Source organism: Acipenser ruthenus, chromosome 1 (genome assembly GCF_902713425.1).
Source record: "Acipenser ruthenus chromosome 1, fAciRut3.2 maternal haplotype, whole genome shotgun sequence".
Classification (NCBI taxonomy): Eukaryota; Metazoa; Chordata; class Actinopteri; order Acipenseriformes; family Acipenseridae; genus Acipenser; species Acipenser ruthenus.
Window position 1 is genome coordinate 29,639,439 of NC_081189.1, and position 12,595 is coordinate 29,652,033.

The window sequence follows — 12,595 nt, forward strand, 5'->3', positions numbered from 1 at the left end:
TTACTTCAGCAGGACTATTAGTACTATGTGTGTACACGATATGTAATCCATATAGTGGTGAACTGTACAGTATACTGTTTAATAGTGGTAGGCTTTCTGAAATCTGTCTTCCTTTGCTGAGTAAATTCAAGATAGATTTGCAGGCATCTTTTGCTAGGATTTATTCTTTTAATTACTTTGCTGTGGGTTGCTTGCAGCACAATCCTGAAAACAGACAGGTTGTAAATTTGATTTAAGAATGTGTAGTGGCAGTATTGAAAATATTTCCACAAGGGATGTAGGATTTAACTCCTTGGGTGTTACTGAAGAGGCAATAGACTTCACAATAAAATGCATCACTTCATGTTGTTGACTATTGAGTACAGTATGTATTGCTGCAATATCTACCAATAATTGTTTTAATATTTGTATTCACCTTTCCAAAATTAGAAATCATATTCAGTCATGTTGTTTTTACATTACGACATCACAGCAAAGTGCCATATGGCACAGTCCTCGAAGATAGGGAAATCAACAAAATGTGTGTGCCACTTTCTTTTGAACTCATGCTTTTGATACTGTATTTTATAAAGTAATAAATCTCACTGTGTCTGTTGACTGAAGAATCATGATTGCTTTGAAAGGTGCTGTATTTCGGATGTGTGTTTTTTTTTTTTTTTGGATTCACTGACTGTACCCCAGATGACATCAGTTGCAAAACAAACTGTTTGCAATTGATTTCATATGGGAAACACCCAGAGAATAAAACGCTGTGTATGTAAGCAGTCACATAGATCTCATACTGCTGTGTGAAAATGTGTGTGGCACAATAAGAGCAGTAGGGATTTTTATAGTCAGTCAGCTCAAGGAGGAATTTGGCATGAAGGTGTCATTTAACACGCTTAAGCCAGAAGACCGGTTTAACTAATGGAATGTTTTTATTTTGAATTTTATTTTGTGGCACGTTTACTATAAAGAATGGTTGCAAGTACTGTATAACAAGGCTGGTAGACAGTGAAAATCCACCACCAAGATTAAATAACATGACAGGTGTAGGTACAAAAACAGAACAGAACAATTGCTAGTTAACAGGTGGCTGTGCGTAGTTTAATTAAAATCGTTCAGGGGTAAGCTTGTTGGCTGTTCCAGTCCATCCTCAGGTGTTGATATCTGGTGCCGTTTTCCTATTCCATACTGACATACTGATATATTAAACAGTACTTGGCAGCATTTCAAAGACATTTTCATTTTAGGTATTTTACACACCTAGTCCTTGTACAGATCAAGTGCTCATTTTTGATTATCACTTAAACCTCACAAAAACAAAATTGTTTTTTAAAATGACCTTTTCCTGTATATCTTTTCATTCTTGACTGCTTGTACCCAGTGTCAATTTCCTGTATCCAAATAGTTATGAGATTTGCGTGTAAGTAAGTGTTTTAAGTTGTAGCTGGTTACAACATGAACACTGATTTAAATAGAAAATCCAGGATGTAGAAAATGGTAACTGGGATGATATGTTAAAATAAGAAAACAGCAATAGGAACCAGTGCAACCTCTGGTTTCACAAATGAGTAAATACTGTAGTTAAAAAAACAAAACAAAACAAAAAAAAAAACATTTGATATGCAAAATCTGACCCTTAACATCATTCAAAATTGTTGTTTTTTAAAGTTTTTTTTTTTTAAATTGTCCTCCATTGTTTTAAAAATAAATTTAATTTCTAATTTCTTTTCCATTGACCGCCATGCACTTAGTACCGCAGGGCCTTGAGGATCTCATTTTGATTTTTGCCTTAATCTTGTACATCATTTGTGAAACCGGAGTTGGCTTTTCAAACATAAGACAGGTATGTAATATTGTTTTCCACAGAACTACACAAATTTGTTTTTACCAGAAAAATAATCATTTTATTTGTAGACGTTCACGTTTGGGAGGTTAATTGTTTTTTTTTTTCTTTTTTAATTCTTGCTTTTCTTAATAGATATTGACGAAAGACAAGCCGAAGCTAACAGGGAACAGAACGAAAAGACCATCAGGAGCACCCAGACGTCACTTCGAAACTTCCGGGAGTTCCTTATTTCCAAATACCCGACGGAAACTCGGGAAATCTACACGATTCCTTGCAATGAACTAGATGCCTACCTGGCTTCCTTCTTTGTGGATGCCAGACAAAAAGACGGTTCTGAATATGAACCCAACAGCTTGGCCAACTATCAGTGTGGACTGGAGCGTTACCTCAAGGAACACAAGTACACCTACAGCATCACAAGAGACAAAGATTTCAAACGTTCCCAGGAAGCCCTGAAGCAAAAGCAGATGGAACTTAAATTCAAAGGTAAGGGTAACAAGCCCCACAAATCCATGAAGCTCACCTTTGCCGATGAGCTGATCTTACGCAAAAGGGGCTTGCTGAGCCGCTTCAACCCAGAGGGACTACTCAACCTGGTGTGGCTGAATAACACAAAGGCATTTGGGCACTGCGCTGGTTTTCACGGCTCCACGTTAAAATGGGGTGATGTGCGTCTGCGAATGACCGAGACCAACTTGGAGTGTCTGGAGTGGAGCTGCCCGGAAACGACTGACATCAACAACAAAACCAAGAGGAGCGGTGCAGAGTTCCGGATATATGCTATGCCGCATGCACCCCAGACCTGTCCCGTGCAGGACTATAAGGAGTATGCCCAAAGGAGGCCTCCGGCCATGCGTTATGAGGACTCCCCTTTTTATTTATCTATCAAACCTGTTGTGAACCTGGCTGCCCTCCATTGGTACAATTGCCAAGCCCTGGGTAAAAACAAACTGGCCAAGATGGTCAAAACCATGTGTGAGAAGGGCAACATCCCCGGAAGAAAGACCAACTTCAGCGTCTACCAGAGCTGCAGTACCCTCTCGGAAGCACAGAGCAACCAGCTAGTACTGATCTGTAACAATCTGAGCCAACAGGCTACTCAATCCATGGCCACCCACTCCAGCGGCACTAACTTTGTCATCACTGGCTCTTTCGACTCTTCTTTGGATACAACTTAAGTATTAGTTTCTCTGTGTTGTAGATGCTGTAATATATGTAAACAGTGATTGTCCATCAGTGATTGTTTTTTAAAAGATGAAAACAAAGAAAATGTAGCCTTTTAAACACAAATTGATATAGCCAGTGCCTGCTAATAGTACCTTAAGACCCACTTATAAGACCTGCTTATTCCCTGTTTCTTGCTTTTTTTTTTAGGTAACAGGGATATGTGTTACATAGGCATTTGTTTAACCTCAGAGGTTCTGTCCCCTGGTACTTAGTCAAGCAGTGATTGACATTCCTTATTTCTGTCCATGACTGAAATACTGCCATCCATCTATTTGATTATTACACTGTGCAGAAACTACATATCATAGCACTTTTTGGGTCCCTTTTGGTTTGAATGTATATTTTGCATTGTGCTCAAAAACACATGCCCGATGAACTGAAGCAGTAGTCTGACAATTCGAAATTGGTATGGAAATTGGTACTTACTATGAAGCATAAACTTTTAATGAAGCATAAACTTTTAATGATGAAGTTATGAAGGGATGCTTGTTGTTTTTCTCTTTTTGTTTCTGTGCATACCCAGAGATTTCTGGTACCTGGCCAAAGCTGGCCCTAAATGAGGAAGATAGTGGGTGTTGCCATCAGAAGCAATTAACAATGCTTTATGCCTTGGATTGTGCTTGTTCATCCACTAGCCAGTCCTTCTTTATAACAGCTACTATTAACAATGGAAAGACTCTCTCTTTTAATGTATGTGTGAGGTAATGTGAGGTAATCATGCACACAAACTGGTGTCAGTGAACCTGCCTACGTGTGCTAACATGTAGTCATGAGTAAAACCTTTTACAAAATCGGTGTCTGTGCTGGCTATTGCTTCAGTACCTGAAGTTATACATGTCAAAATGAAAAGACAATCTAAAACAGACAAGCAAGTAACACTTCAAACTCTGGTCTTTAATTAACTCCTTTTTGAATGGGTACATTTCCAGGTTAATGACACTTGAGAACACTTCTGAATCATTTCTGCTTGTATTTTTGTAAATTTGAACAGGTGTTTTTCGCTTTTCCACAAAATAGTTAGTTAGACTGGAGTTAATGTCTTGAAAATTTGCCATCATGTTCTGTAACACTTTAACTTATCTTCCTGAGACAATTCAATCTCTGTAGTACTGTATTTGGGCTTTTCAGTTAGTTGTGTACAGGAGTTAAGGGCTACAGTGGGTGATACCGAGTGAGAGCCAACACTAGGTATGTTGTGTTGAGAGGTCAACCAGAAAAGCCTAGCAATCCATTATCACTTATTGTCAATGTATAATGCACATAAATATTTAATATTACAATTTATTTAATATGTATATTTTCTTAAACACTAGACTTGTACAGATATCTGTATTTTACAATAGATTATCTTAAATCTTTAGAATCTTGAAATTCTCACTGTAATGGTGACTTGGTTTCAAGCAGCCAAAAGCAATCCAGTACCACAAATATCAATAAAAGCACATTACAAAATGGATTGACAAAAACAATTAGAATCCAATTAGCATTAATGCTTTACCAAGGGGATAACTACTTGGTAATTGACCTTGGCTGGTTTCACAGACCCAGATTAGCCCTAGTGTTGGGCTACCTAATGTTATTTTAGGCAAGAGTAATTGTGCTGATCCGGGGCTGTGAAACCAACCACTTTGCTTTCATTAAGTGCCCTAGTCTGTGGCCTTTGACATTTAACTCTCACTACAAGCATTTCTAAGTATGCCTGCTGAGCCTGATATTAAGTATAAATACAGAGCCAACTCTGTCTTCCTGTTAAACACCAGGGATGTGTGAAGAAGAAATAAACTCTGTTAATAAATTAGCACATTCCATTAAGGGATACAGTCATATGGCAAGTTTCAAAACATTACAAAACCTGTAAAAGTAGCAATGGGGGGTTTAAAAAGGCCAGCGTGGACTTGTGCATTTAAACAGGGAGTATACTAAGACAGAGGAATCAGGGCATTCTAAACATTTCATTGACAAAGTAAGATGATTTAAGTTTGCATGACATATCGGCTGCAGTCATGATAAGTTACATTGAAATATTCATTCTGCAAAAAAGACACAATTACACCAGAAGTGCAATATTTACTCGAGCTATCTGTAATAGAATCCACAACTAACTGGCATACAAATTTGAATTGAAAATGTTGCTTGTCTAATGTCCAAGGGAGGATCACTTTAGACACCCAAACTAAAGAAGTACATTAATATAATAATATATATCCCATTAAAGTATTACAGTCTAACCACATAGATACTATACTTTAAGATCCTTGTTCATTTGCTTTAGTTGTTATTATTATTATTGTTGTTATTATTATTATTATTATTATTATTATTATTATTATTATTATTATTATTATATTATAATATTATTATAAGTTGCTCTAAGCATTATATTTAAAAATGATAGTGGTTCTCATTATTTTTACTTTGTATGCAAAGCCTGTATTTGGCTTCTAGAAGTGTGCAAAATATTGAATTTCAGATATCAATATGTATTAGAAAACATTACACACACTCCATTGAAATATTTCTGGTAAAGCATTGATGCTTATTTTAAGCAACTGATGTTTTACTATTGTAAAAAATAACCATCTTTATAGAAGGATACTGAACACTATGTAAGGCTGCTAGTCACTGCTAGGTACTGTTATATTTATAAATACACAGTATAAAGTATATGTTGTCTTGCTTTTCTGTGTGCAAATCCACAAACGAATGAATGGTGCCTTTTTAAATTGTTGATTTAGTATATGTATGTTTGATGTAGTAAAGCATTTCCCAAGAATGTATAATGTTCTTTACTGGAAATAAAGTCGTTGTTTTTTTTAAACTTCATTTGGAAACTACATTTTAAATGTATGAACAATTTTTGTTAGAAAGGGGAACATAAGAAAAGTCCAAATCCTTATGCATTACTGTCTATTATTTATCATTGTGCCAATGGCTGTCCTGTTACTTTTATTGTAAAGCTAGAACTATTATTGTCTGCTGCTGCTGCTGCTGCTACAGGCAGTTCCATTGATTACTTATCCAGTGATGTGTTACACTAATTAAGGCTGTGCCATTTTGACTGATGTCCTTTCCAAAGGTTTAGCTTTGTACTCAAGGTGCTTACACTCATTTAGTTTTTGCACATATGGGGGGCCTGTTTGCCTGGAAAATGGTTAAATGATTAAGCCTCATTATGTAATGAACTGCTGTATTTTAATATCTTCTCTCATACAGTGCCTTGCGAAAGTATTCGGCCCCCTTGAACTTTGCGACCTTTTGCCACATTTCAGGCTTCAAACATAAAGATATGAAACTGTAATTTTTTGTGAAGAATCAACAACAAGTGGGACACAATCATGAAGTGAAACGAAATTTATTGGATATTTCAAACTTTTTTAACAAATAAAAAACTGAAAAATTGGGTGTGCAAAATTATTCAGCCCCTTTACTTTCAGTGCAGCAAACTCTCTCCAGAAGTTCAGTGAGGATCTCTGAATGATCCAATGTTGACCTAAATGACTAATGATGATAAATAGAATCCACCTGTGTGTAATCAAGTCTCCGTATAAATGCACCTGCACTGTGATAGTCTCAGAGGTCCGTTTAAAGCGCAGAGAGCATCATGAAGAACAAGGAACACACCAGGCAGGTCCGAGATACTGTTGTGGAGAAGTTTAAAGCCGGATTTGGATACAAAAAGATTTCCCAAGCTTTAAACATCCCAAGGAGCACTGTGCAAGCGATAATATTGAAATGGAAGGAGTATCAGACCACTGCAAATCTACCAAGACCTGGCCGTCCCTCTAAACTTTCAGCTCATACAAGGAGAAGACTGATCGGAGATGCAGCCAAGAGGCCCATGATCACTCTGGATGAACTGCAAAGATCTACAGCTGAGGTGGGAGACTCTGTCCATAGGACAACAATCAGTCGTATACTGCACAAATCTGGCCTTTATGGAAGAGTGGCAAGAAGAAAGCCATTTCTTAAAGATATCCATAAAAAGTGTCGTTTACAGTTTGCCTCAAGCCACCTGGGAGACACACCAAACATGTGGAAGATGGTGCTCTGGTCAGATGAAACCAAAATCGAACTTTTTGGCAACAATGCAAAATGTTATGTTTGGCGTAAAAGCAACACAGCTCATCACCCTGAACACACCATCCCCACTGTCAAACATGGTGGTGGCAGCATCATGGTTTGGGCCTGCTTTTCTTCAGCAAGGACAGGGAAGATGGTTAAAATTGATGGGAAGATGGATGGAGCCAAATACAGGACCATTCTGGAAGAAAACCTGATGGAGTCTGCAAAAGACCTGAGACTGGGACGGAGATTTGTCTTCCAATAAGACAATGATCCAAAACATAGAGCAAAATCTACAATGGAATGGTTCACAAATAAACATATCCAGGTGTTAGAATGGCCAAGTCAAAGTCCAGACCTGAATCCAATCGAGAATCTGTGGAAAGAACTGAAAACTGCTGTTCACAAATGCTCTCGATCCAACCTCACTGAGCTCGAGCTGTTTTGCAAGGAGGAATGGGCAAAAATTTCAGTCTCTCGATGTGCAAAACTGATAGAGACATACCCCAAGCGACTTACAGCTGTAATTGCAGCAAAAGGTGGCGCTACAAAGTATTAACTTAAGGGGGCTGAATAATTTTGCACGCCCAATTTTTCAGTTTTTTATTTGTTAAAAAAGTTTGAAATATCCAATAAATTTCGTTCCACTTCATGATTGTGTCCCACTTGTTGTTGATTCTTCACAAAAAATTACAGTTTCATATCTTTATGTTTGAAGCCTGAAATGTGGCAAAAGGTCGCAAAGTTCAAGGGGGCCGAATACTTTCGCAAGGCACTGTATGTATATATATATATATATATATTATATAAAATTAGGGCTGTCACTCGATTACAATGTTTTTTTCAGTAAATGTAACAAATTTTCACAGAACAACCATTCATTCGGGCCACTGTCAGTGACATACCTGAAAACACAAGACAGCTGAGCTAGGTTTCCCATTACAGCTACGTACTTGGCTTCCTGTACTGCTTTTTATTGCATCTAGCAAAACCTGAGATACCGAAGAGATTAAGTCTTTCTCAATCTTGTTAGAGGTACCCGAGAATGCTATGGCTATTGACAAGTGATTGCTTGACATGCTAATATTATTTTTTTTAATTGACAGATACAGGTAAGCCACAGATACCTTTTAATAATTTCAGTTTTGGAAGTGGAGAGTATATCCCTTCCCTTCCTGTGATGTTTCGGATATTTGTGGTATATACCTCCCTTTTAACAATCCATTTTTTTTCTGAGAAAGTTCTTTTTGAAAATTGATTTGTAACCAAATCGACTATGATGCCTCTGTTGTCTGATGAAATATTACTTTGACGTTCTCAATATAATTCTCAATAACGCTCTATAATAAGCAGTATAGCACAAAATTCAGCTATTGTTACAACGCTCGTCATGATTGGACAGCTGCAAAACCAGGACAGATCATTGACTCTCCCATTGGTTAAACTTACTCAAGACCATCAGCCGAGGCAGAGAATACCTTCAACTGTTTGTCCCGCCTCTGCAACTAACTCTAGTTGATTAATCATCCTAGTAATCTGTTAATTGAAGCAGCCCTAATTATATATATATATATATATGCTGTAACACATTAAGAAAAGCTTTAAATTATCCTTTGTGTTTTAAATGGATTGTGATATGATCAGCACTGTGTGTCTTTTGGCAGAGGAAACAATGGTGCCAAATGTGTAAACAAACAAACAAACAAACAAACAAAAATATATAAGTATGTCCTGTGCCATTTACTTCATTTACTCCCCAAGCCCAATAACTGCTTTTAAGGTCATTGAAGTCACAGAAAGAAATACTTCATTTTCAAAATTACTATCATTTTTTTTTGTTTTCAATCTAATGGGCTTGCTTTCTTTATCCAAAACAGTGCATGTAAATCATGCCATATGATACGATCGTACTTTAACATTTCAAGGTACGTGCGGGATGAATGTCTTTAAAGGTGAAAGATACTCATTTCTTTTCTGCCATGAGAAATATGAAACTAAATCTTAATGGTTAAAAGGCAGATTTGTCTTTTACCAAAATGTACTCAAACTGGAAATGATTGTTACACTAGTAATATTTTCCTGGTAAGGGATGTACTGTGAAATGTCAGACTGTAGTTCCATCTGCTTTGGATAGGTGCAAAGCTTGATATAAAATGACACCATGTATTTTTGTAAACATTCTTTTGAAAGCCACCTATACTGGATAGCACTTTGACAATCGCCCCCACAATTTTGGTTTAATATACAGAGCTATCTACAGTATTTCTGCTAATGGAGTTCTTATCATTAGGAGTTGTGATTAACCAGTAATCTTGAACAGAAAGGTTATGCAGTTGCTGAAGATATGACTAAAAAGATTTTCTCTACTCTTTACTCTGTTTATAGGTCGTTGATGCTTTTTTGTGCATGCTACAGCAAGAGTGTGGGCCGTGTATGTAGAAACTAATGTAGTGTCTGATCAATAAACTTTCCGGTTCCAAAGACGTCATTGCCTCAGTGTTTTCATTCAGGAATTTATTCATTCAAATCTTGTGCTGAAAATGCCCACCCTAGACGTGCTGTTTTACCTTCAGCAGGATCCTGGAACAAGAGACCAGTACAACACAGAATGCAAAACACAACATAATAACATAGTTACAGGACACAGTGTTCAAAACAAACAAAAAAAGACCTCATAGCTTGTAACTTCTGTCAAAATGTTATGGAGTAAAACAAAGAACAGATGTTTCACCAAGTTACACTGAATGGATCATTTAAATATTTGCATGTAGTGTACATGTATTCAGGGATACAAAGGTCAGATTAATTACCAAGAAAATAAATCTGCTACTATTAATACAAAACTATAAACAATATCATCCATTTTTTTATTATAATGCAAATTTAATATCTTTGATTTAAATACTCAAACTACAGAATATTTGTTTTTGGGGAAGGATAAGACGACTGATATAATGTGGCGGTGTTCTTTTTTTACGGATGATAAAGTTCTTTAAGGTATTGTCTTCATACTAGGTATGCAACTGTACCTAGTATGACAATTGAGGTACTGACTTCCTATTTGCAGGGTTTTATAAGGTAAACAATCTAATATGTCTGTGACCGTGACATTGACATACTGTATGGCAGCCATGCTGAGGGGACGTGACTTTTAAGTTTCTTACTATTGTTGTCCAGTAAACATTTACTGTTTCACTGCAACTCATTATTTTACCCTTTGGCCATATGATTGATACAGTCTGCACACTTTGAGATGCTGTCTCAGTTGGTACACAGCTGTGTTCAATTATTATTTTTCAGTTCAGGTCCATTACTGTTGTTGCCAAATAAAAAATAAAAAAAAGTGCTGCACTCTAAAATGAGATGGATAACATGGCAGATATTTTATCACTCTCTTATTTCATGCTTTTCTGTGGTAATATGTTACCTTGGAAACTGGGAATTCGTAGGTCAGAAGATGGGGAAAGACCTATCTTGAAACCCATAAATGTTAATTTTTTATGTATAGAGGGAATTCTGACAAATGATGGAAATAATAATTAAAAAAAAAATAAACAGCATAAGTACAAGGCCCAAGATCCACAATGTGTCAGGGTAATTACCTTTTCTTATTGGTATTAAGAAACTGCTTTTATTAATGCTTTAAAAAAAAAAAAGGCATGTATTGTTATTTTCTGTATACAGTACATATAACTGCAGATTAAATGTAAAATTCACTTGCAGGTGCAATACATAGCCAAACTGATACATGTGAAATGTGCCCTATCAGTTATTATATCATGAAGCTGACAATGAGATATGAAATAGTTTCCTATATTCATATTTCATGATACAGTGTTCTTAATGTTGATACATGTGAATTTACTGCAATTGTAAAATAATCAGATCACCTTTTTGTTATATGCTGGTCTAATAAAACAAAACACACAAAAACTGACACTGATTATCATTGTAATGCTTTTTCCAATTCTAAAATAGATGATCATTTTACAGTGGGATTTTCTTACTTATGTATTTGCTACCCGGCGTATGGTGTTGTCTGGCAAGCACTTGGAATGCAGATCAGCTTTTAACACGCAGCAAAGATAATCTTGCTTTGTTTGTCTATTGAAATGGAAACTCTCAATAAGAAAATGATAGGAAAGGTTTCGATGTGGTGCCGATGCTGGTGTAAGGCTTGGGCTGTACAGTGTAAGCTATTTTACTTGAAATATGTGTCTTATGTTTTAGAAAGCAGCTATTGAATAGATGGTGTACAATGTTATCGATCTCAGATTCATGTTTTATGTCATTTTCCATGAGAGAATATGCAATATACAGAGATGACCAAAAGTCACAAACCTAGTGTTTATTTCAGCTTTTATTTAAGCACCCTTATTCTTGCAAACACATCTGAGCATGAGCATTGCACACTTCCCAACATTGCAGACACTCCAAATGATCCTTTGGAACGATATTATAAATGATTGTATTGGGACTGTATAAAACAATAAACGCCAAATTACAGCCATATTCAGAAACAACAATTAATCCTGTGCAACGCTTAACCAAGTGCAAAGATAATGTTTTTTTTAATCACATTGACAAAAGCACCCTTAAATGAGTTTGAACATGGAATTGTTGTTTCTGAATATGACTCTTAATAAAATATGTGTGTGATCAGCCGTGCCGATGCACATGCAAGAAGTATTATACATTACTGAAAATAGAACTCCCCATTTTAAGCAAAATGTACATTGCAATAAGGTAAAATAATTGTTTAAGTGATAATAAAGCAAATAAATAATATTCTTGACACATTTATTGGCTCTGGGTTTAGTTTATGGAAATTAGCACCCTTAATGTTCGTTGCAATAAACTGAGGCTAACGAGACAAACATTTCAGGTAGTTAGTCATTTGTGCAATTCAGTAAGATTAATCTTCATTTAACTAAAACGTCTGCCACTGAAAATCAGATTTTCAATTGTGACAGTTATTTGAATTATAGAAAAAATTAAATGAGTCATTTTGTTTCAAAGATTCTTAATTTTTTTTTCTAGTTCTAGCTGAACAATACGTTTCAATTGAAATCTCTTTATGATCTCTTCCTTGTGCTGAAAGACACTTCTGAATTTTCTAAAGCACGTGTTCCTTTTTTATTTGCAGGATACCATGCAAAGCTGAACAAATTCCCTGTATTCAATTTTAATGACGAACTGAAGGATTTGTGTGTGAGTGCCGTGAGCGCCAACACTACCAAGGCTACTCTCTATGCATTGAATGTCTGGAGGTACTGGTGTATGACCAAAGGGCTAAAGGACTATATGGACATCACTAAGGTAACTACATTTGAACATATTTAACCTTGGGATACATATTTTCTCAGCCTTTCAGGTAGAAATGAATATGATGTGCTCTGTTTACTTTTACATTTTAATACAAACCAATATTAACAATATCAATTTCCAGTAGCTCGAGGTTTAAGGAACGGTCAC

At 36.1% G+C, this 12,595-nt stretch overlaps 1 protein-coding gene across 2 annotated transcripts in view; it reads left to right on the forward strand.

Annotated features, from left to right (window-relative positions):
• The window catches only part of LOC117962498 (uncharacterized protein KIAA1958-like), a 29,906-nt gene that overhangs the window by 14,852 nt on the left and 2,459 nt on the right, over window positions 1-12,595 (forward strand). The window contains exons 3-5 of one of the 2 annotated variants that reach the window (XM_034924883.2): window positions 1,964-2,051; window positions 9,907-9,916; window positions 12,281-12,439. In XM_034924883.2, the coding sequence (XP_034780774.2) occupies window positions 1,964-2,051; window positions 9,907-9,916; window positions 12,281-12,439 (257 nt within the window). Of the gene's footprint in view, window positions 1-1,963; window positions 2,052-9,906; window positions 9,917-12,266; window positions 12,440-12,595 lie in introns of both variants that reach the window. The other variant, XM_034924881.2, reaches the window with a different exon arrangement.